General features: G+C 40.0%; 2 protein-coding genes across 3 annotated transcripts; one reads left to right on the plus strand and one right to left on the minus strand.

Annotated features, from left to right (window-relative positions):
- The first annotated feature begins 1,297 nt into the window (after nucleotides 1-1,297).
- Nucleotides 1,298-12,060, plus strand: LOC119475220 (solute carrier family 13 member 2-like). The gene is made up of 13 exons (XM_037747709.1): nucleotides 1,298-1,404; nucleotides 1,500-1,608; nucleotides 3,844-3,972; nucleotides 4,675-4,811; nucleotides 5,298-5,554; nucleotides 5,997-6,174; nucleotides 6,260-6,382; nucleotides 7,533-7,742; nucleotides 8,830-8,930; nucleotides 9,121-9,236; nucleotides 9,682-9,843; nucleotides 9,923-10,060; nucleotides 10,879-12,060. The coding sequence occupies exons 2-13, from the start codon at nucleotides 1,507-1,509 to the stop codon at nucleotides 11,008-11,010; spliced, it is 1,785 nt and encodes a 594-aa protein (XP_037603637.1). The 5' UTR covers nucleotides 1,298-1,404; nucleotides 1,500-1,506; the 3' UTR covers nucleotides 11,011-12,060.
- An 896-nt stretch (nucleotides 12,061-12,956) lies between these two features.
- On the minus strand, nucleotides 12,957-26,095 carry unc119b (unc-119 homolog b (C. elegans)). Of its 2 annotated transcripts, none has more exons than XM_037749788.1 (5): nucleotides 25,725-26,095; nucleotides 17,367-17,480; nucleotides 16,653-16,743; nucleotides 16,358-16,530; nucleotides 12,957-15,078 (listed from the first exon to the last, which is right to left on the minus strand). In XM_037749788.1, the coding sequence occupies exons 1-5, from the start codon at nucleotides 25,972-25,974 to the stop codon at nucleotides 14,966-14,968; spliced, it is 741 nt and encodes a 246-aa protein (XP_037605716.1). In that variant the 5' UTR covers nucleotides 25,975-26,095; the 3' UTR covers nucleotides 12,957-14,965. The 2 variants fall into 2 exon arrangements, with proteins under 2 accessions (XP_037605716.1, XP_037605715.1); XM_037749787.1 differs by having other exon boundaries at nucleotides 16,653-16,752.
- Nucleotides 26,096-26,295: the final 200 nt, after the last annotated feature.

Here is a 26,295-nt window from a genome sequence, read left to right on the forward strand (position 1 = left end):
GAAATAGGCATTACAGTAACAGAATATTCATATTTGATCAGCGCTGCCTAGTTTGACCGTTTGATCAGAGTTTGCGAGTGATTGACAGCTGCTCAGAGACGGCAGGCTCCAGCTCGGCTCTGATTGGTTGTTTTCCTCCGGTCTGTGAAATCTTGCAGATGCCAGAAGGAGCACCAGAGGACACAGAGGCACATGATTTTTTTCAGATTACCTGTCTCATTCACTACTGTCAGAATATAGTGACCGTTTTATAGAAATAATTTTTTTTAAATCATATTTGCTCCATTTCTACCAACTGCAGCTTTAATTTAAAGATGTCTAAATCACTGTAATACTTTGAAGGACAAATACTAGGCTAATATAAGACGTGTAAAACTATATGGAGTGAATAGACAACTATTTAGGCTACTCAATTAAGTCCAGTTAAAAGGTTGCGTAACCTACAAACAAAGCTGTAGGCTATATGCTTTCTGTGATAAGACATAAGCACTTGTTTTGATTTTATATGGTTGACAGTGTGTTTTATGATGCTATTCCTTGGCCTCATTTCAATATGAAGTGTAGGAATAAGTAATAAAATAACAGAGAGTTCTCAGTGGTTTCCGTGTGTTGTGTAAGCTCATAAAACACTACAGTGATGTGTAATGATGTGTAAGTCTATGTGTAATGACGAATGCTAAAACATAGCGTAACAGTAGCACAAATAGGGACGAGTAAAAAAAGGCAGCAACTAACTCAATAATGTCAGTTATACAGCAATAGGCTACAAGTCACTAACATTTTAGCCACTATTTTCTAGCAGTCACACAAGGTCTAAAGCTGCAGCAGCAAAACCACTGAGTGTAGTAAATATAAAAAAAGGCTGCTTATTGATTATAAATTCAACTTTTCATTTGAGGAAGACATTTTTTCTTTCAAAAGTCACACAGTCATAGACTCTAACTTTGGTCAACACATGACCTATCTCTGTGCTGTCTACCCAGTTACTTACAATACAGAGTTAAATCCTCTGACTCTGAAAACAGTAAAGTAACAATTCTTTTTGAAAATAGTGGAAAAGTTATTAATAAAAGTTTTTGTAGACCTTGTAGCAGACATATTCCTTTCCTTCATGCACAGCACCTGACCTTTGGTTATATCTGACAGAGCTGCTCTCCTTTAGGTGATAAAACTATCGTTTGGCTATCTTTCTCCTCCTCTGTCGGTCCCTCCACCTCTCCCTACCTTCCTCTCTGCCAAGGATTGTGATATCTTTGGTGTTGAGTTAATGTTTGATATGCCGCTAGGGATATAATGGGTCTTTTTGTCGTCATATTAGTCTCATTACCTCAGTGGATCTCTGTGGAGCACATGTTTGTTTCCTTATAGCTTCACTTGTGCTTTACTGTCAGCTCACCTGAACCTGTAGGTTAATTTGTTAGTGTTGATCATCTGTCTGCTCTGAGTTATCTTGTGGATAGTTTTTTATCCTCTGTGTTGCTTCTTGTCTGTTTTGCCAGGAAAATCATGGGTAGCTGGTGGATGTGGCTGTGGCACCACAGAAACTTCCTCATCATCATTGTCACTCCGCTCGCAATCCTTCCCCTGCCACTCGTCATCCCTACATCGGTGAGTGTGTGTGCATGGAGTCAACTTCAATTAAATGTTTTTTATCTGTGTTTGCCTTGACTGAAATAAAATCACTAGTGTTTAAAACAGGTAACAGTTGTGTCAGGTTTGGCTGTTGAAAAAGACGATTGTTCCCTATCTGTGCCCTTTTTTCTACTTTTGTCCTTCTTTCATCCAATGTCAGAAAGGTTCATCATTTAACAAATACACTTTAGCTTGGCTAATACTGTCCTGTTTATGAACACCTGGAGAGGATTGCAACAGACCTGTGGTTTCACAGGCACATCAAATATTTGTCCTGAGGATTTAATATCCTTTGAGTAACCTACAACCTGTTAATTAATCTGCCAACTTGCCCTCCAAACATTAATTTCACATTGGTACAAATGTTTGAGGTGGTTTTATATTTGCAACTGGTAATCTGTCTCTAAAATTTCAAGAAACATTACTGAGCATGTGACAGCAGCTCAGTTGGCAAAATCAAGAAAACTGGAGACAAAGTGTTTTTACAAACAAACACGTATATGCCAAGATGCTACAATCACATATTAACACATTGTGGCTTTAAATATATTTAAAGCAAGTCATTAAAGTTACTTAAAACCACAAAATAAAAAGGGAAATCAGACAGTTTTTCACTTTGATGTCCACTTTTAGAAATGTAGAATTTGAGTGGAAAGGTTTCTCAGTCTGTAAAGGATAACATAAACCTTTAAATGGATAAAGGGAATATTGAGAACATACATCTATGGTATAACTAACAATACATGAATGCAGGCAATTTTTTCTGTAGCTTGTGTTGCATGTGCCTAACATGATCAGAAACACAGTCACCTTAAAAACCCAGTGACCCATGTACCCGTGTCTTCATTTATGGACTTACTGCATTAAGGCTTAGTTACTTTATGATGGATGAGAGACAAAGGTGAGGTACTTGCTCACAATATACAGTTAATCTTAAACCACATTTGACAACACAGACAGAGACTTACGGTGCCAATAAAGACACATAAAGATGGCTGCCTGCAAGTTATAGAGGTAGTGAGTGATGAATTTTATATCTGGTACTTTTTTATTTATTTGTTTGTTTATTAGGGACAGGGCATGTTAATGAACATCAGCATAAAATACACAATGTACACATGCAGGAGTTAGCAGGACTGATAATTGTCAAGGCAGGTAAAAATGTACACATACAAATATCTAATACACACAAGTAGAACAGACAATATGCATTATACAACATGTCAATTTAAAAGTGATCACAGTTCTGTTTTGCCTTAAGATATTGCTTGAGATGGGTCTTAAAAGTGGAATATGCAACTATAAAAGGATGCGGTAACAAATGTGTGCACTTAGTTTAGTGGACTGATAATAATAATAATAATAATAATAGTAATAATAATAATAATAATAATAATAATAATAATAATTCATAATCATAATAATCATTAAAGGAATAGTTTGACATTTTGGGAAATACGCTTATTTATTTTATTTTATATATATTTTTTTATTTTATTATACCACTCATGTCTGTCTGTTAAATAGCCTACTTGCACCACCAAAGCTCACTAATTTTTGTTTGTTTGCGGATTTTGTTTTGCAAATGAGCCAGACAGTAAAGTATATTATACTAGTAAAGTTAGTAAATGATGAAAGGCCTACTGTTGCACTGTGCCATAATGTCATATAGTGCATATGAATGTTACAATAATTAACATATATTACACATTTTGTGATTCATTCATCTTACTTTATCTTCATGTTTTAAAAGAGCAAAACATTTTCACTCAGAGTGAGCTGAACGAGGTCTCGTCCAGTATAAAGTTTTGTGTCGGGTAGTTTAAACAGTCTTTGTGATTTTACTGAGGACCCATAAAGATTTATCTTGTGAGATAAGGGCACAACAAACTGTTTGTTTTATGAACAAGGGTTGCTGTTATCTGCAGGTGTAAAGTCTTATTGCCTTTTAAAGAGAGACCAGATATAAGACAAAGTATGAACTTTGCTGTAAAGTGTGTGTCTGTCTCTGTCTATGTGTGTGTGTCTTGTCTGTGCCAAACATCTGTATCTGTATCTTTGAATATCTTAGCATATTTTAGATGTAAAATGACAAAATGCTGCACTACTGATTTGATGTTTGTCACTTCTCATTTAGAGAGTTTGCACTTTTTCTTCTTCTTCACTGTCAATTTCTTCTGAGTGTATGTGTGTGTGTGTGTGTGTTTACAGGAAGCAAGATGTGGCTATGCTATCATCCTCATGGCTCTGTACTGGTGTACAGAGTGTATGCCTCTGGCTGTGACTGCCCTACTGCCTATCGTCCTCTTCCCGATGATGGGCATCATGAAGGCTGGAGAGGTACAGTCCTTATTTAGGCTACATTCTTGTGCTTCATTAGTATATGTGCCAGCTCATATGTACCTGTACTTTACTGATACCTAGTACTACCTGTATCTATTATTTCTAAGGTTTTGTTCCAACTCTACTTAGCTTTTCGCAAGGTGTTATGATGGGAATGTTTTAAGTTTTATGATGGGATACCACTATATCTCATGTGAACAAGCGATCAGAAAAGAGAAGACAAAAAATGGGGACCAACTTAAGTTAAGTGCAGCTGACTCCCCCCCCTCATGCCTAACCTTAACTATTCGAGATCGATGCCTCACCTGAACTATTCAAGGTCAATGGCTAACCTTAACTATTCTAGGTCAATGTCTAACCTATTCAAGGTCAAATCCTAACCTGTTCAAGGTCAATGCCTAACCTTAACCATTCGAGGTCAATGCCTAACCTTAACTATTCTTGACGAAACACTGCTTACTGAAAGTGTTGTTCTGACTCTCAGTCTCAGAACATATAGTACAGACACCGTAAAATCTGCTGACCCCAGTGTTTTACTTTTATTGCTCATAAAACAAATTGGATGACACATTATGTACTATATATGGGACACCATAAACAAGTTCACAAGTTATTACATCGGTTCAAACACTTGCGATGTTTGTTTTGCATGTATTTGGATCTTTGTATTCTTCTGCTGAAGTGTGTGATCTGTTTCAGGTCAGTATTGAGTACCTGAAAGACTCTAACATGCTGTTCATTGGTGGCCTGTTGGTGGCCATCGCAGTGGAGCGCTGGAACCTTCATAAGCGCATCGCTCTCCGAGTTCTGCTGCTGGTTGGCGTTCGTCCGGCTCTGTAAGAGACCTTGTGATGCATCTCACCTGTATACAATACAGCAGACAGCAAAAAGATGTGACCAGAGGGTCAACAGTGCCTCCATGGATCTTTAAGCCTGTTCACGTTTTCAGATCATTTTCCACATCCCATTTATTTACTGCGACAATACATGTCAGAAATGCTCAATTGATTACACAAATCCTCCATTCGGCACTTCTCATGATATAATGTGTCTTTCAGGATGATAGTATACACTGTTGGCCACTTTTGAGTGATTCCTCCCTCCACAACAACCAGAAGCATCAACTGCAAAAAAAAAAATCTAATAAGTCGGTTAATGCACTGAAACTTAAGAAAATGCATAGATATAGACAAACAAAAGCAAACAAGCACTACAGCTTCATCAATTTGACAAGATGTGCAGAATACAAAAAAAACAGATCTGACCACTACTACTGTTCTACTGTCTTCATATTCACTCCCTGTCACTATCCCCTCACACAGGTTAATGATGGGTTTCATGATCGTCTCGTCCTTCCTGTCCATGTGGATCAGCAACACGGCCACCACGGCCATGATGCTGCCCATCGCCCAGGCCGTGCTGGAGCAGCTGAAGGCCACAGAGATGCGGGCGGACGAACAAGATTTCCAGGCTGCAGCCGAGGACAACCACGCGTTTGAGCTCGAGACCAGACCAACTAAACTGGGAGCGACGGACGAGAAAGAGCCAGACACCAAAGCTCAGCCGGAGGACAGAGTGTGTGAGTAAAAATGTCTGCTAGATAGATGACAATAGCCTCTCCGATAACTTTAAAGAGGACCTATTATGCTTTTGTGCCCCTTCCCTTTCTTTTAGTGTATTTATAGTATTTTGTGCATGTAAAAGGTCTGTAAAGTTACAAAGCCCACCAATCCACAAAAACACTGCTCCTGAACTGCCTGAATCGCCTTGCTTGAAGTCCCACCTTTTCTTCCGTAACGTGGTGATGTCACCAAGTAACACATTTGCATAATACCTGCCTAGCAGCTAGTTTGGCACGCCCTCAAACAAAGATAGTTAGAGCGGAGCTGGAGCGGAGTCCAAAATGGTTTTTGAACATTACAGCATGTAAATATATTCTAGTTGAAATCCAAAATACAAGTATGCAACTGAAAATGAACATAATAGATCCTTTTTAACTTGCTGGATATCTTTGGCTTCAGATGAACACGATTGGAGTCCAGAGTCACTGCGGGAGTCTAAGAGAAGAGCGATGGACTCGAAGTATGAGTACCTGACCAAAGGGATGAGTCTGAGTGTGTGTTACTCTGCCAGCATCGGCGGCACGGCCACGCTCACCGGTACAACCCCTAACATCATCCTCAAGGGTCAAATCGACAAGTAAGGCATTAATAAACACAGGAGACTATTATTCCAGCTGTTTGTGCCTCTCATCTCTCCATCTTTCTCCTCATCTTTTGTGAAGGCTCTTCCCTGGGAATGGTGATGTGATCAACTTTGCCAGCTGGTTTGGCTTCGCGTTTCCCAACATGGTGCTCATGCTGGTGTTGACCTTTCTCTGGCTTCAGTTTCTGTTCCTTGGCTTCAAGTAAGACAACTTCAGCCTAGAACAGTCAATGTGTTTAAATGGTCATTTAACCTCAAATATAAAAAAAATAGGGCTGTCAAAATTAATGCAATAATAACACAAATTGGTTTTAACTCCATTCATTTCTTTAATGCATTAATGCAACTTGCGATTCAGGTTGTAGCGGGCTCAGTTTTAAAGCGAGAGTGAATATACTGGTATCATATGAAACTAGAAAACCTAAGGAATCCATTGGTACCAACCATGTCGTACTAAATAACGCTCCAAATTTATGCTATATTTTGGTTCGGAAAAAAAATGGTTTAAAAAACTGGAAACTGGGGGGAACAGCTAGCTTAGCCTGCTCTGTCCAAAAATCCACTGACCAGCTAAAGATCACTTCTTAATCATGTATATCTCGTTTGCGTCAGACTATTTCTTGTCTGGGATCAGTAACTTTGTTGCCTAGCAACAACTAAATGCTAAATGCCATTTAACTGCTATTGTTCATGCTGGCTCACTGACACTATTATGACTTACTGGGACACTTGAATAGAACAAAGCGATTGATAAGGTTATTTCTTACACCTGTATATGTCTTAACATCAAACATCTGCGGTGAAAAAGTTATATTATCTTACTAATTATAGTTACACAGGCGGTAATCTGTGATGGGTTTCATTATTTCCTTATGATGTTATCAGCTTTACTAATTCCGCACGTTATCTTTGTGCTGACACTACAGCTGCTGGATGAGATTTATGGTACAAGGTGCAGTAAAAGATCACAAGCTATTATCAGGGACAAATCCAGGCTACCATTTATTTTTGCTGCTGCTGTTGGATGAGTGATATCACAGCGTCAAGACACTTGTTTTCAAGACAGCTTTTATCCTCAGGCAGTAAGACTTGTACACTTTTTATTTGATATGCCTCAACACGACTCAGTGAGGAAACAGTGAAGAAAGTACATTTTCAATAAAGAAACTCTGTCCAAACTTGGTATTCCATATAATGACACCACTATGAAAAAATGCTGTAAATCCATGGTTTGCTCAGCCTTAAAGTTTAACCAGTTCACTGAACATAGTCCATGCTTATAAATCTTCAAACTTTTCTTTGATTTGTTGACCAATCTGCGGCATCTTTGCACTCTGTACTTTTCTCCTCAGCCTGAAGCAGTCATTCGGCTGCGGCATTAAAACCGACCGAGATAAGGAGGCGTACACGGTGATGAAGCAGGAGTACAACAAGCTGGGGCGCATGACGTTTGCTCAGTGGGCGGTGCTCATCATCTTTGTCCTGCTGGTAGTCCTGTGGTTCACCAGGGAGCCGGGCTTCATAGACGGCTGGGCAACAGTGCTCTTCAATAAGGGGGGACCGTGAGTCTTTCGCTTTCTTTCCTTTTTTTTTTTTTTACTTTAAACAGTAAGTGTGGTGATATTCTATATTTTTGATATTGTCAACAAAAAAAAGACCTAAACAAATCTGATCCTTCTAACAAGTATTGTCTGTGTAGTCAAAGTCTGATATAAATTATTCCTCTGTGCCATAGACCTCCATTATTGTCCAAAAACACATCAGTGAGACACACCGTTGCACAAACATCCCAACTCATTACATACTGCCGCTTTGTCAGACCCCTCTGCGTCACTTTTCGGTCGCAGTAAACACGTGTTTAATGTTGTGAATTAAATAAAAACACTTGCTTAGGATTAGGCTTTAAAACCACTTCAGTTAGGTTAAGGAAATTGTTTTTTCCATGGTTGGGCTTAAAACTGCTACGTTTGTACAGTGAAAATTACACTAAACGAACAGCTGATTATAACGTGATGCACGGGACACAAACAACAGTCTCCTGGATGAAAGTCTTGGCCGCCCTGTGTGTCACTTTCGCTCTTTAAACCACGTCACCACAGCACTCTCCCTGAGCATTTAATATTGATGCGAATGGGTTTACATTGTAGTTGATGGAAAGCCGGCCGGGCCCATCACATACCAACGCTAAAGGGTATGCGGCGGTATCGAACGCCGAGGGCCGTGACAAAGCATTGGTATTTGACGCTCTGGGAATGAGAACGGACTGGTTGCACCGGGTGACATGTTCCTTAATAAACACTTTAGTTAATTTTTGGTCAATCCTACGTACACTTTACTGCTGCTGTAAATATTCACAAGAGCACCAAATCTGCAGCTGAAAATAGTCCCCAACAAATACACTATTTACACCTGTTTGGTCCTCTCTTTTTCCGTCAAAGTGTGCAGGAACTCTTAAAACCCTGGTCCTCCACTCAAATCTTCTGAACTCTTCGACACAATGACATAAAGATGTAAAACTGCTACATCATTTACACATAAGTGCTTAGTTCAGTAGTTCACACACGTTTGCACTGTGACAACACTGTGAAAAAGAGCAGGAAACACACTCAAACAACAATATGTGGAATAATGTTGTCTTGTGTCCTTCAGGTTTGTGTCAGATGGAACCGTCGCTATCTTAATGTCGATGCTCTTCTTCGTCATCCCCTCCCAAATGCCCAAGCGTGGAGGCTACGGTACCGATGACAAAGGTGAAATGTTAAATCCACTAATCACTTTTATGGAGAAAAACAAATCCCTAATAATACAATGCCTTAATGATGTGCGTGTGAGCTTAATTTCATCTCATCGGAGCACTGGGTGATGATTACCCAGCGGATGTGACACTGCTCATTAAAACTAATTACTGTTTCATGTTCACACTTCATCTGGGTCTCACAGGTAAGATGGTGAACGCTCCCCCCACTCTGCTAAACTGGGAGGTCGTCCACGAGCGAATGCCCTGGCACATCATCCTGCTGCTGGGAGGAGGCTTCGCTCTGGCTGCTGGCAGTGAGGTAAACACCTATGTGTTTTCTCATTTTAAAGGGATAGTTTGGATGTTTTGAAGTGGTGTTCTATGAGGTACTTATGCATAGTCAGTATACTACCTACAATAGATGTAGGTCCACAGCAGTACATTGCTTTGCTCCCGTGCCCGTACTCCTGTCTGTTTGTCCAAGCTGGGGGCGTGCCAACCGTCATCTATTGTAGCTAAATACACTGACCATGGATAAGTATCTCATACAACCTCACTTCAAATAATCCAAAATATCCCATCATGTTCCCTTTTATATTGTGCTAAAATAATTTATTGGCTAATCCGCGAGTGAATGCTAGATTTGATAACCAATTACTTGTTTATTTATCTCATAAAATGGTTCTGGTTACAGCTTTTCAAATGTGAGGAGTTCCTGCACTTCTGTGTTTCACGTCATTACTGCTTGAAACATTTGTTTACAGGAGTCAGGTCTTTCCAAGTGGCTGGGAGCGAGCTTGGCACCTCTGGAGAAAATTCCTGCCTACGCTATCACGATGCTGCTCAGCCTGCTGGTGGCGACGTTTACCGAGTGCTCCAGTAACACAGCCACCACCACCCTGTTCCTGCCCATCCTGGCCTCAATGGTAAACTGACATCCACATGCACACACAGGCGTCAACACACAGCTTCTCCATGTATTTAACTGTGCTGTGTTTCTTATAGGCCGTAGCTATTAAGATACACCCGCTGTACGTGATGATTCCCTGCACCATCGCTGCCTCTCTGGCCTTTATGCTGCCTGTGGCCACACCACCCAACGCCATCGCCTTCGCTTTTGGAAAACTCAAAGTCATGGACATGGTGAGATATACATAATACACAATCAAACAATCATACAAAATGTGAGTAAGGTTTAGAGAGGATCTAATTTGAAAGAAGGTAATATTTAAAAGGTTGCGTCTTTGTTGAGGTAGGAGGGAGGGAAGTGTCCTTTACATCGACTGTAGAGAAATATTGATGCAGGACAGACGCTTATTATTATACTTGTCGTTTTTTAAGAGATGTTTTGTGTTTAAAATTTTAGTTTATAGGTGTGTAACATTTCCCTTCTAAGGCCTTTGAGGCAGCCCAGTCCCACGGCAGTTTGTGAAATAGTCATGAAATTTGATATATTGACACAAATTTCACATTGTTTTCTTGATGGTCAGAACAAAATCAATTTGCATTTGTATTTGTGTCCTGTATGAAACCAGAAATCAAAGTTGATTTATTTGTCACGTAACTTTTGTAATTAAGTTACAGCACCTCCACTTCCTAAACCTAACTAAGTAGATTTGTTGCCTAAACCTAACCAAGTCGTTCTATTTCTAAACCTAACTAAGTAGTTTTATTTTGAAAAGACCAGAGCGGAAATTGTCACGTTCGTCACATGTTGCTGGACATTCATAGGAAAATGCACGAAAAATACAATTTTGAAAGTCGTGCTTAGCGTCACAAAAAAAAAGGGGAAATTTGTGTCTATACATGAATCAAAGAGATTAAATTTCATGACTATTTCACAATCTGCCGTGAGACTGTGTTGAGACTAAATTCATTGACTTTTCAAGACCTGCACTGATCTGGTTTTTGACCTTTACTCACACTGTATACTGATCAGAACGTCACTGTTTGTTTTTTAGGTGAAAACCGGCTTCATGCTGAACATCATTGGGATTTTGACCGTTAATTTAGGCATCAACACCTGGGGATATGCCATGTTTGACATGGGCACCATACCTTCTTGGGTCAACATTACAGAGAGCCAACCTTGAGTGAGGGAGGATAGAGAGAGATGGAGAAAGAGAATGACACACAAGTGTTTTTAAAAGCCTCTGTCTTCAAATTTCAAGTGTTTCTCTACTAAATAGCCTAAAATATTATCATTATTAAAATATAATATTATTAAAATATAATAACTAAATAAGCAACAAAGTTTATTAAAAAACTTTGACTATTATAGAAGGAGAGGAGAAATAAGGGGAGTAAATCAATGGTTGGTTACAGTAAATGTTGTAAAGAAAATAAAGTTTAAAGATTATTCAAAATAAAATACCATTTAGACCACGTTTCACTTAGCAGCGGTGCTCACATACAAACCTGTATGACAATAAAAGGAGACCTTGGTAAGAAAAACAGTGATTGGTTTACAACCAAATCTGCGATAAGCTATCATTAGCTATATCTATTATTAGACAGACCCTCCCCTGTTAGTATTCAGTATTTCCTCATGTCACTCCAGTGACAGAACAAAATAATGGAGGTCACTTCCTTGTACAAACTTCCCTGAATGTGATGTCATCTCATTGATCTATTTATCACTCATAACAAATGATGCAAAGATGCAGCACACTGTGTGTTTGAGTGATTATTTAAACTGTGATTAGTATTTACGGGAAATATGAAAATGAGCTGAATTAATTGTATCAGTTGATTTAACTTATTACTGAGGTCCTTTTGTTGGACCTTAAGTCTTTGTTTTATTGTTGCACGTTTTATTATCAGTGTTTTTGTCACACTGGTTTATGAACAAGCATTTACTTTACATTTCTTAACTGTTGGTGATTATTTGTAATCCTTCAGGAGACATTTTTAATCCTAAATTGGGAATATGTTCTCTACATGAATACGGGTTAAAGCTATTAAAAGAATTTAATTGATATTTTTGGAAATACGCGTATTTGTTTTCATGCATACGATAAATGTGAAACTACAGCCAGCAGCTGGTTATCTTAAATTAATACACAGTTTGTTGAATACTCGATTCTGATTGGTCAATCACAGCGTTCTACGGTCTGTAATTTCTTTATAACAGACTGTTGTTATGGGCGCAGTTCTGATGTGGGACTCTGGAGGACCATATTTGTGTCGAATTATTGATTTCTTCAGTAAGTAGCCGTGTAATAAGCGGGATAATGTACAGATATTGGGTCATTATTGTGAAATAAATCCCTTCGGGGCGATGCAAGACCCCTTATTTAGCATAAAGACTGGAAACACGGGGAAACAGCTGTCCTAAGAAAAACATAAACTAGTGCCTCTAAAACTCACCAATTAACATGTTGCTTGTTTAATTCTTGCAAAAAGTGTACAAATTTTATTTTACGGATTATTTCTTGTCCGGGTGTCTCACACATAACCACCCATAAAACCAAAACTTGACCTTTTCCACAAACAAACGAGATATAACATATTAATTAGTGAGCATTAGTGGTGCTGGCAGGCTAATTTTTAACCATCAAGTTAACCTTATCCTCACTACAGCTTCACAGCGAAGAGGCAAACATGATAGCGGTATCAGTCTTCTTATCCAACTCTCGGCAAGAAAGGAAGCGTATTACACAAAACGTTGAACTATTCCCTTAACAGATCCAGTGATTAGGGCGACATGTACACAAAGACATCCATTGAGGAAGTTAAAACAAATGAAGTGCAGAAACCAACAGCAGGAAGGTGTTACTAATATTGTGTACAGCGAGTAGAGATGAAAAGGCTGGTTGAAGGATAACTTTGAGATAAGAGGCTGCCAACAGGATACGACTGTATGGAGGTCAGAATTGTGGTTATTACAGGTAAATGTAATAAACTGAAAATGTAAAGACAGAACGTCCCGGCAGAGTAATTTTTCCACATTTATGAGCCGTGTATACCGTCATCATGCAAACAAAGTGTGAACTCTCTAATTCACTTGACACACACAATACTAAAGGTCAAGACACAGTGATATTTCAAAAAAGTCCCATAAATCTTTATTTTACCTTTGTTCAGTCAAACCGACGTTTGAATTGTCAAAAATCAGTTAAAAATAATTTGCACACGAGTCACAATCAGTCATGAATAAATCTGCTCTACATATCTTTGTTACATTTTTTGACATAACATTCAAGTAAATTGGATTTATCTCTGATTATTACACGGCTTTGTTGAATACTCAATTCTGATTGGTCAATCAGGGCATTCTACGGCCTGTTATTGCTTTATAACAGACCGTTGCTATGTATAACAGACCGTTGCTATGGGTGCAATTCTGATGTCAGACTCTGGCGGACCGCTTTTGTGTCAAACTATTGATTTCTTAAGTAAGTAGCCGTGTAATAAGCGGAATAATGTACAGCTAGCGGGTCATTGTTGTGGAATAAACCCCTTCAGGGCCGTGTCCTGTCCATTTTAGCACATTTGCTACTTTATTCCCTGTAACTCACAATCAGCAACTTGTGCAGATGCAAAAAATCACTTTGAGCAATGACGATCTGAATCCATTTCCACCCTTTTCTTGTGTTGAGCTGAACACACAAAGAGGTGCATCCAAGTATAAACCAGCTGCACTTGTTCATAGACCTGGCTCAACTAGTATTTGCAAATAATTTGCAGTATTTGTTTGGCTGTAACAGACAGGTGGTGTTTACTGCAGAGTCACTAAAAACATAAAAATGACTCTCAAGTGCTTCAAATCAGACAATATTTGCTGAAAAAAAAGAACTATTTGGATACTATTTGAGACAGGTTGTGCCAAATGTGCATATTACAATTTAGAGGCGTCCCAAGACAGTTCAGTTACTGATTCTCTGTGTGATAGATGCCCTCAAATAACAAGAGATCAACACACTCAGGTCCTAACTAACTGGAATGTGTCTGAAAACAACGAGACAGAAACGTATGAGAGACAGAAATCTGGACATAAGAGACATGAGAAAAACTGCCATAGAAACAGAGATTAGATTGCACACAAACAAAATAACATGAGATTTAAGGGTGATTTCTGCTACATTCCCCCAATCTTCTTCCTTTTTGCAACACAAATCGGAAAAAATAACATTTACAAATGCAAGTTTTCATTTCCTTCTCTTATGAAGAGTTTCCAAACTCTCGGACACACAACTAAAAGTTTTTAACAACTTCTTTATGGCCTAACAAAGCGATACATGGCTGGAAAAGTACAACTAGAACACAGATGACAACGTACGTTTATGGTCATATCTGATCAGCTCATCTTTACAAGCTTCTCATTTGTTGGCTCGGTAGAGATGTTGTGCTTTGAGCAAAGACAATAAACACATATGCCTTACGGTTAAAACACGTCACACGATTCAAAGAATAAATAAGGAACAAAGGGAGAAGGAAACTGGTCTGATGAACCAACACATTTAAATGAATATATTTCTACCAGACCAGTAATCATGCTTCAAACTGACACACTTACTCCAGAAAGCTCACTCACTGGAACAGAAATAATTTCCCCAAAAATGTCACTTGAGTCCTAAAAACACATTTTTTAGATGCAATATTTGTTCCTAAACTCTAACATACAGGAATGAAAAAAATAATTTCTACCAGTATTTGAAGATGCAGAGTTTTTTCCTTTTTCACTTCACACAAAATGGCAAAAAAACATCTGATATTTCCTAAAAAGTTGCTTACTTTCTGATTTATGCTGTTAGAAAAACACCTTGTTACAGCTACGCCACACCAAGCTGTGAACTGTGTGTGTTTGTGGGTTTTTTTAGGCTTTGGCCAACTTCTACATGCTCACACACACACAGATTGCATCTGGCACATCTGTATGGGCGTCTTCTGGATGGCGTTCTCTTAGTGGCAGAAGGAGATAGAGAAAGAGAGAAATAAAGAGAGAGAGACTACTGGATTGACAGGATGTTAACCCCACCAGTGTACTCTGATCGTCCCTCAGGTCAGTCCGTACATCCACCTGTCTCTCGTGTCGGCGCGCCGTCTCTACGTCCCGCCGCTGTACGAGTAGTCTGCCTTGTTGTGCATCACCAGCTTATTGTCCACAAAGTAGAAGCTGTCGGACTGCGTCTCATACGGGTGCAGGACCATCTCTCTGACTGTGAGCAGACACAAAAACATCACTGCTGTTAGAGCACTGGTTCTGAACCTAGGGGTCGGGACCCCCCCAAGGGGTTCCAAGATAAATCTGAGGGGGTTCCAAGAGGATTAAAGGGATAATAATAGTTTTTATAGCGGCATGGCTCTAGGGATGGTAGTGTCGGTCCACCACTTTGCTCCAGACTGAAATATCTTGTCAACCATTCATTAGATTGCCATGAAATTTGGTGAAGACATTTATGATCCCCAGACAATAAATCCTACTGACTTTGGTGATCCCCTGACTTTTCCTCTAGCACCACCATGAGGTTGATATTTGAGGTTTTGACTTAAATGTCCCAACAACTTTAGGATGGATTGCCTTGAAATTGGGTAGGCCTACAGACATTCATGTCATCTGTACAATGAAGAACTGTGACTGCTTTCTTGATCTTGCAACATTTCATCTATAGCACCAACTTCAGGTCAAAGTTTCACTTTGTTCAGTCCTCTGGTCATGGGCGCTGGAAGCAGTTGATCTAGTGTTTATTTATGCTTCAAGTCTATTCTTTTTCAACAATACGTGCGTAAACGTGAGGTTGATGCCCAATAAAAAAGCACTGAATAATATATTTATCCACATTTTGCAACCGGCGGAGCAGAGTATGCTGTGGATTGTTATCCAATCATATCAACCATCGTGTAGCCTATTTCAAATGAAATCAAAGTGATCCAACATCCAGCGCGCTACACTTTCGTAATGAACCGAAAATATTTTTACACTTCTCAACTGGTGGGCTGGCCCTCGCCGGGCGCATCATCCGGTGCACCGTGACTTAGGTCTGCTTGGAAAGGCCTGACCGTGAATTTTCCCCCACCCCTCGCTCGAACCTCGCCGCTGCCCGGGGCCATGGAGTTCTCGCTGTGCGGTGCGCCCTCTCTCCCTGTGGGGAAGGACGGGATTCCCGGCACGACTGTCAACCGGTGAGGACTGTCCTCAGTGCGAGGGGTCTGCGGCGATGTCAGCACCCCGTCTTGTTTACCATGCTTATGCTGTGTGACTTTTTGCCGTCATTCATAACCATACAACCTTTATGATTAAATTGTTTACTAGAGTACCAAGTTCTTCATAGATCTAACCTCGTAATTTTGCTCTCATAGTGTTCCGGATTGATGCATCTAACTTTAAACAAATTCTAATTAGCAAATATGGTAAAATGGTTTATGGAATATATATAGTGCTTTTCTAGTCATTTACACTACATGTCGGCATTCAAGCAACAACAAACAGAAACTTACTGATGTCCTCAGACAGAGGTGGGAATTCGTAGATGTGTTCACAGGTGTTCTTGCTGCTGGGCATGCAAAAGCCAAACTCAAAGTCAAAACTCTTGAGCAACGTCTCTCTGAAATAATGTCTCTCGATCATCCTGAAGTTTTCTATCGGCATGTCTCCGACCGTGAACTCCACGCTGGAGGGACGAAGACAGACAGAAAAAAGGTGAGTGAGACAGAGAAGTTGCAGACAGCCAAACAAAGAGACAGACAGAGGACACATCCATGTAAATAAAGATTCACACACGTTCTCACTTACGTGGCTCCAACTTGCCGCAGTCTGAGAAAAGCGGGGGTGAACTGGTAACGGACAAATCGGCCGGCATTTGGGTCAACGTCTCTCTTCTCCCCTGCTTTGTCTAAGTTGAGGATCAGTTTGTGTGAAACGGAAACAGAATAAAATGAAGTTAAATATTTTTAGACATGGACATTTTCCCTCGGCTTGCTTGTGGTTCACTGAAAACAAACATGTTACAACAAACACAATTTTAAAGGAACAGTGTGTAACATTTCGGGGGATCTATTAGCAGAAATGGAATATAATATTCATAACTATGTTTTCATTAGTGTATAATCAACTGAAACTAAGAATTGTGTTTTTGTTAGCTTAGAATGAACCCTTCATATTTACATAGTCGTAGTCTATGTAGTCTTAGAAAGGGAGGAGTGAGTGGAGGGGTACTCAGTTGGTTGCAATCTGCAACCACACCACTAGATGTTGCCAATTCCTACACACTACACCTTTAAACAACCCAGAAATCTAGAATAAGTACCAGGTTTATATTCCAGTTCATGTCTGCTACCAAAAATGTGCATGCACTTTGTTTGGTAGAGAACAAGCACCAATGTGTTGGTGGATTTGTTTAGTGGATGTGTACAGCCTACATGTATGAGGCTGCTTTATAATGTTTGTTTACTGCAAACATTTACATGGTAAATAAAGGTTAAGGGAAGAAATCCATCAGTGACTCGCCTGTGGATGGAGGTTTGGTGATTTCAAACAGCACCGTGGCGGTCTCCATGTCTCTGATCTTGAACCTGGTGAAGTCAATGTTGAAAATGTTCTCGTCCGGGTTGCACAGATAATCTGATTGAGAGAGAAAGATAGAGAGAGACAGAGAGAGAGAGAGGATGGAGAGTTACAGATTAGACACAAATACAAAGAATGTACTTTTTTTTAAAAACACACCAAGTACATTCACTCCCTGATCAATACATTATATAAGCGTATCAAACCGCAGCGAAATGTGATCGTAAATATCAGAGAGTGTCAATATCAAAAGAAGAGACTTTTCTTTACTTATTGTTTGATCAGATATTTTCTGATCTCATTTAGGAAACTTTGGATTATATATCATTTAGGCAAAGTTGGTTATTTTAACACTGATGTGGTGAGCAGTTTGGCATATTTCGTTAAATGAAAAAAGGTTTAAAACATGTTTATATATCTAAGCTAAGGTATCAAAAAAAAGTACTCACTGGAATTAAATAATGGTTATAATGATGGTTTCACACTGAGAAAAGCAACGTAAACCGCTGCAAACAAAGGGAATTAACAAGCACTAGTTGCACTGCAGTCAGGAAGCTGTAATCTCAGGAGGTGCTTTGCATTCAAACAGACAACAACACTGAGAGAACAAGAACATAAATACTTTAAAAGTGGCTATAATGAAACATGCACTCAAACATTCACATAGCCAAAAACGTAAACAGTTCTGCAGCAATGAACAGTATATTCAAATAATAACATCAACTCAATCCTGTTAACTGCATCTTCAAATCATTTTCACCTTTTGACAGCAGGCTAATGTATTAAAAAGCTCCTTGTGAGTATCTGATGTGCATTTCTGACATGAATCTTGATGTAAAACCGTGTTAGAGGAGCCATTTCCTCACAAATAGGACAACGCACACACACATGCACCCAGTAAGAAAGAAAGAGAAGTTATTTTTATTCCTCTAATCCTTCCTGCCCTCACCAGACAGTGTCACTGCTTATTAGCGTTCCCCAGCAGAGCAGACACTTCCTGCTTCTTGCCTGATCCGATGATACCGCAGGCCGGCAGGTGTAACTGCAACATCTCTCCATCATCTCACACCGGCAGCCACAAAGCTCACACAGATGAAAAATACATTACAAATTCATGAAATACATGAAACGTTTCAGGGATTTGAGAGTGGAGCAGTGCAGGTCTGAGTCAGTAAATGTGCGTGATTACATGTTAACAAAACTGAGGTCGTCACACAGTCACACAGTCACACAGTGTCTGCTGACCACATCTGTCTGCTCAAAGATAACAGTAATAACATTGGAGAGATGGACGTCTAACGGCACACGAGGGATAATTTAACCGCTAATGATGGCAGCTCTGACTGGCCAATCAACTCACCAGCTGTTGTTTATGACAGCTTCCCACTAAAAAACATGACAACATGATATTTCCAGATGTTACTATCAGCTCCCAAATATGAATCTCATGCAGGTCTGTTTTTCCCATTTCAAGTTAAATATCAAGTTTTGGCTAAATTGTTTAAGTCAGTATTTAACTTTTTGAACTAAAATGGAAGGAGTCTCTGTATGTCTGCGTGTATCATCATGTCTGTTTGTCCTTCGATTTTCTCGACAACCGTTCATCCGATTGACTTCACACTTGGCGGGTGTATTACTGAGGACCAAAGAGAGTGCCTAATATGCCAACACCCCAATCAAACAACAATCTGTACTTATCTGTAGCAGCCAAAATGAGGAAAATGATTGAATAATGTGCACCTTTAGTTGTAGATAAGTAGTTCATCAGTGTTGCTAAATGTGAAATGTAAATGAGATAATATGTCGGTCAGGAATGTGTTTTTAGTTACTTACTAACAGGGTTACCAATCTGGAGCTTTTCTGCTTCCTGAATGGGGTTTATTTCTACATTAATTCCCCCTGGAGGATTATTTACAATGCTCCCTGCAGGTTATTTCTCATGCTTATGTATTCATGACGGAGCATAGAGAACCGTAACCAGACATTTCCTTCCTACTTTTACATGCACAAAAAACTATATAACACACTAAAGGAAAGGGAAAAAGCACCAACGCATAATATGTCTTCTTTAATTAATAACAGACTACATCTACAGCTGTAAAAAGTGGGAACATTAATAACAGTTCTGCATTAGCGTGTGTACTTCTGTACATGTGTAACACGGCTGGTGGTGTCCTCATCCTAGTTACTTCGGAGCCTCCTAATGAAGTACGGATAATGAGTATGAATGAGAGAGTCTGTTTGTGTGTGCGTGCTCTCACTTCATCTCACAAAACCTGAGGTGTTTGTAGCAAATTACATGCAGTCTGTTACCTCAGAACTGAGATTAACTTGCTGCTAGAAGCTAATGAAGCCATGCACAGACTCCAGTTTATCATTGCAGCTCTCCTTCTGGGCTGTGATAGTAAACACATCCAGACTGAACACATCCCAAGCTTTCTGTGTGTGTTTAAAGGACTAAGAAGATAACCTTTGTGGATTCACAGTGTGCAGTGAAGTGTCAAAGTTGAATGATGCAACACACTAAGGTGACTATAAACAGTCAAAAGCTGAGCTGTGAGTGTTACAGTAACTCTGCAGCGGTCAAACGCTGCTGGAAACAGGAAGCTCGTCTGCAAACCACTTCTTCAAAACTTCAACATCAGCAGGTTTTAATAACAACGACTTCAGACTTCATGTATTCATCACAGGACAAATGTATCGACCTCCAGATCCAATATTTCAAACCCTTCACTTATTATTACATCTTGTATGTGCACGTCATGTTTAATGGTGGTAAAATGTATTCTGGTGATGTTTTGGTGTCAAAAACAAATACAGTGATATGGCTATTTTTTACTTTTTATTTTTTTTTTAACGAAATGTTTAAAGTGTGATAATAAAAAAGTAGAGAGTAAAATGTCTTTGTGCAGGATGTTTTTTTCCTTTCCAAGGGCACATCTATGAAACAACAAAGTTTATTATCAGACGCACCTGGCTAGAAGACTTTCAAGTGTGCAAGAACTTTGTAGTGGTTTTATTGTGACACAGGAAACGCAATGTATTTGTCTCCAAGGTTACTGCTGACCACGATTGTTTGTCAAAAATGTGTCTAGAAAACAAGTCATATTTGCTTGTAATTTTGCAGCATGAAATCAGATCGCAGATGCTCATGAGTGGAAAAGACTGATTAAAGACTGGCTTCTTCATTAACATGAGTTTGTTTGGTTACACTGTACACTGATACACCAGTTGCTCTTCTGTTGTATTTCTGACAAAGAAGCTGCTCAACGAGTGTTTGCTGCAGTATTAAACTGCATTATTGCTGTTATCACCAGTAACCAAATCAACCAGCACTGAAACCTTAAGGATTACAACTTTAACAAAATATATTAACGACAGAGCCAGTGATGCCACCACACTTTGCGACCATAAACATTCCTACAAGGTGAACTATTGGCAGCTGATTTGCCAAAGTGAACTTATAGCGCAGCACACAGAGAGTGAAAGAGACACACTGTGTACCACATTTCAGAAAAGTGAAATGAAGTTTTAAGTCATGCTTTTATCTGTCATCCCTCAGATGACATACTTCTCGTCCGCTCTCCGCAGATGTTGCAGAAATCACCGGTTTACTGGCTAAACTGACTAGGTCAGCTCCACAGTTCAACACACGCTGTAACACATGACCCAGATTCAGCGAAAATAAACAGTCCTGAGCTCGTTTTAGCAGTTCACCCAGATAGCTCTGGGACAGGACATATCTTAGGAACCTTCCAGTATGAGGGTTTAAGATCACTGCACATGAAACCATATTAAAGGCTTATAAACACAGCTAGCACACAGGTGAAAATTACAGCTGACTGATAAAGGCATCTAGTTCAGTCTGTCCCACTTGAGCTGCAATTTGGTGGGTCCTTAAAATGGGCTTAAAATAAGTATGTAAACTAAGTCAAACGTATGAAAGCAACGTAATGTCAGCGCTAAAAAGGCTGTCACAACTGTCACTACAAAACACATGACAAACATCATTAACGTAACTTACAAAACAAAACACCGGTCTGGAACACCGGACTCCTGGTTGAAAGTCTGGTGTTTGTTTGGACCTATCCACTTCCCCATCCGCCCAACATAAGTGGTCTTTCTAACTTTTTACACGTCATCACTAGCTCTGAGCTTTGTACGGAAAGAGACAGGCGCTAAAACGAAGCGTTTCAGAAGGTGAATACAGTTATATTCACACAGACAGTATGAGGAAAATAAAGTGTTTTAAAGCATGTAAACATGCTCTAGTAGAAACCCAAAATACAAGTATGAACCTGGAAATGAACACGGTATAGCCCCTTTAATTAAATCTGAGTGATGCTAATTTTATTTATACGTTGGGTTTTTAAAGTGAAATATTTAATATTTTCATTTAGTTTAAAACTATTAGAACTATTACGGTTTTTGTTTCTACATTTGAAATTGTAATTTTAATTTAATTTAATTTATTTTTAAATCTGAGTTAAAATCAATTAAAATTGGCAAAAACTGAGAATGATCAGCCCTAAAATGTTCAAGAGCATTAAAAATATTTTCCAAACTGAATAAAAATACTGATAAATAATTGTGATCACTCACTGTGGGCATGTTAGCATTCAACTCAAAGCACCGCTGTGCCAAAGTGCAGCCTCAAGGAGCCGCTAGCATCAATCTACATATGCTAAAGATAAAATCTCGTGAGCAGGTGGCATTCATCAGGTTGGAGCAGTTGAGAGAGTTTGGTGAACACTCGTACAAGCAAGCCTCTCGGGAAAAAGTAAGATTTAGGTTAATGTCCTTGCATGAGGTCGATCGCGTGCTTGTGTTTCAGTACAGTGATTAACAGCCATCACTCTCAGGTTTTTTATCCCACATGAGCTTTAAGCTTCCCTTCAGCTCAGCGAGTGCTTCTCCATCATATACAACACAGCCAGCTCCTAATGTATACTGCTGTACCTCGGCCACTCCTCCGGCATGGAGCCCTCTGTCCCGTCGGCATGGAAACCAACCACACATTCGACCTCCTGACCTCTTGTTGACCTCACAGCGGCGGTCAGATTCAAGAGCATCACATGTGGACAAACACGCAGCTAATTTTCTCTCATTGCGTCTAGATGAGGGTCCTCAAACACACAACACACGTCATTACAACTTGACAATCAGGACGCTGCAGTAAATACAGGTTCAAGACAAGAAAGCAGAAGACCAGCGGACGTGTACTGTGATACAATATATTGATGAATAATACAAACAATCTGGTGTGAGATAGGTGAATCGTCCCAGCTCAACTGAGTTGTAGACAATATCTGCATTGGGCCTTTCCTAATAATGTGACCCATCTGTGTCATCTCATAATGATTTAGACAAGCAAATAAAGTTGACCTGGTTTCATCACCTGCTGCTACCCCCTTAAACTCCACAGCACGGAGCATTTAACTGCATCAGATCTGCACCAGCACACTGCCAAAAGAGTACAAGCTGACAGGACCGCAGGTCTAAGTGGGTTATTTGAGCTCTGGGTGCTTAACAGACCTCATGGGTTGTAAAACAGAATTTATTCTCACTCAGTTGTTTGCTTTCACACCACCAACCTCGCAGGTCCACAGGCCGGTTCACACACAGTCGTGTTTGTAGGAGTATTTCTGTCACTCAGCTGACACAAAAACAATCTCGCCACTGTGAATCCTTTTAAAGATACTCATTTAAAGCTGTGAAACTATCAGTGATGCTCACGAGTATGACTGACAGTGACTTTATTGCATGCTGATTGTTCTCAGAGTACCTGATTGATACTGAAAATAACTGTCAGTTGCATCCCTAAAAGAAAGAAGCGCCTGCAGAGGAGCCTTTCCTGCAGCTCTGAGGTTCACTGACTCGACAGATTAAGATTCAGTTAAGAACATAAGTTTGGATCAGAAAGCCTGTTCTGTCTGATTACCAGACGGATGGAGCAGAAAATGATTAGTGGCAACTTTATGCTATTTTAAAGTCACTTTTCTGAGACTTTATCTGACAAAAAAAGTGACGTTTCCTCTCCTGTGAGACATCGATGCTCCAAGCAGCTTCAAACAACAACGTTTATGACTCAGGACTGTTGTCAAGTCTGGCTGAGCTGTGCTGACTTTTGTCAATTGTGTATCAATTTGAGCCACTTGAGAACAGACGAGTCTCAAAACAACAGAAGGGCTGCAGACGGTAGCTGTCTTCAGGTTGTCTCCTTCTTTGTTTGACCGCCACAAACGGTGTCAAGGAAGCGTTGAGTGTGTGCGTGTACATAATGCCCATTTCTGTCTCAACCAAGTGATAACTACACTGTTAAACAGGGGAGCAAAGGAGGAAGTGTGTGGGAGAGCCGAGACGCACGCTCCGCTGGCTGTAACCACGGGGAGATGCTTCAAGTTGCCGTAGTGATTCAAGCGTGCATCCACGTTGCTGTGGTGATTCACACATGCCTCCTCTTGTCTCCAGCGATGACGCTGCGAGACAGGAAAGTGAGAGCTTCCAAGACCATAACCGGGTCCAGCGTGGGAGACAGAATCATTTTATGTTGCCGTCGCTGTGCAGCTGGACGACGATCGCTCTCAAAACTAGCAGACTTTACGGTGACTGTCAGTAAAAAGAGGGAAGGAACAATCTGAGCCAAAGGATGTTCCGAGAGCTCTTCCTCTTCTCAGTAAGCCGTGATTATGTTGGACTGGGCGAGCAAAGTCTCATTCCTCATTCCTCAATAAACTTCCTGTATTATCTTGAGCTACTTGACAAAGTGATAAAAAATAAGGATCCAATGATGACAAATATGATTCAAGGAAGGTATCTTCTCTGTAGGAATAGTTTCAAGAGAGACAATCAAACTAAAAGCTACATGACCATCACTGCATGTAGAAATAAAGAAATGAATGTGTGCTGGTGAGTTTAAATGCCCTTTTAAAATAGCTGTGAGAAAATCCGACAGTGTTTGCATGTTATCACACTCAGTATGTATCTTAACGGCCAATGTAACCGTGTTGTGTAAGTAGTGAGGTATTATACCAGCCTTTAAATAGTCAAATGCCCTGCTGGCCACCTGTTAGCTAACTACTGGTTTAAGACCTGAGTTGGTGATAGATGTAGGTGTTCCTGTGCACATAAGAGCTCCTTGGCTGCTGTCACATGTGTTTTCTCTGTAAGAGGCTTGATTCAGATTTAGAGGTGTGACATAATTAAAAACTGCATCAAGTAATCAGCAGCTTTTTCACTGTAACATAATAAATAATACGCAATAAAATGAGCCAAGCTTTTTTCAACTGTAAGTATGGGAATCAATATGTGTCAAGTGGCAGAGAAGATCCTTAAAGCCATCAAAATATATATCAAAATGGTTTGTTTATTAGTACCCCACTCTGCACCTCTCTGCTCAAATAAAAGCACCCTAAAGTGAACACATGATGTCATTTAAAGGTCCCATATTATGCTCATTTTCAGGTTCATACTTGTATTTTGCGTTTCTACTAGAACATGTTTACATGCTGTAATGTTAAAAAAAAAATGTATTTTCCTCATACTGTCAACCTGAACATGCCTGTATTTACCCCTCGGTCTGAAACGCTCCGTTTTAGCGCATTTTGACGGAATTGCAACAGAATTGCGTTGCTAGGCAACAGCTTGGGTCCATGTGTACTTCCTGTCAGCTGATGACATTCACATACACCCCAACCAGGAATAAACTGGGACACATTTAGAATGTTTACATTTAAAACTGTGTAAAGAGTCTAAATAGTGTATATTCGTGACATCACAAATGGGCAGAAATCCTGACAGCTTGTTGCAGAGTTTCTGAATACGGGCTGTGTGTATTTCCCTGTGGATTGAGTGTTTCGATACTTTCACAGTATTTATATATGACTTAAGCCTGCTTTATAATAAAAAAACATGAAAATCTCACTTTTTTATAATATGGGACCTTTAAGAGGATTTAAGTCATGAATTTCAATTATGTCAATTAGCCTGTCATCTGCATTTCCTTCATTGCTCCATCATGTCTTGTTTTCCAGCCTGGTTGCACTTTACTCAAACTGCACATGGTGTTTTGAAGTGTGCTGAAACAACACTGAGGGCTCACAGGTCAACTGAGCTGCCAACCAGCAGAGGAGGTTTAAAGCTGCAGACAGGTTAACAAACATGTACCAGAGAGAGATGATGATGATGCATCACCATGTGTTTGAATAGGGCCTTACATAAATAAGGGTGACACGGCAATGACGTGATATACATGACTCATACAGGAGCTGTAACATTTCAACACCTTCTAGTGAAACTTACTCTCTGTGATCTTCTGCAGACCCAGAACATCCTCCGGAGTGATCGACGTGCTGCCGAGCAGGTCCTCCTCCGTGGTCACCGGGACCCCCACCACGTCGGTGGAGTTGCAGCCTTTCTTCACTCTCATCGCCGCTGTTTGCCTCGGGCTGCCGGTACTGCTGCTGTCTCTGGACGGATTATTACCGGCAGGCTGCTTAGCGGTGGATGGGTCCTGCAGGCTGCTGCCTCTGCTGGTACAAGAATAGCTCATTCTGCTCCTCCTCCTCCTCCTCAACCAAGACACTACACAGTTGCCTCCCTCCTCCACTGAAGGATGCACACTTGCTGTCCGTTATCCGGTGCTTAATTCAAATCCGCTTGGTCTTTATATGAGCCCGCAGTCTGTCTCCCCACTCTTCGTGGCTGTGCGCGCAATGTGCGTAAAAGCGTCTTTATCTGCGCAGCTGCTTTTCTGAGACGCTGTTTTATTTATTTTTTTATTTAACCTTTATTTAACCAGGAGTAAAAACTCATTGAGATTAATAGAATAGAATAGAATAGAATAGAAAGCTTTATCGTCATTGTATTAAAT

Source organism: Sebastes umbrosus, chromosome 17 (assembly GCF_015220745.1).
Source record: "Sebastes umbrosus isolate fSebUmb1 chromosome 17, fSebUmb1.pri, whole genome shotgun sequence".
Lineage (NCBI taxonomy): Eukaryota > Metazoa > Chordata > Actinopteri > Perciformes > Sebastidae > Sebastes > Sebastes umbrosus.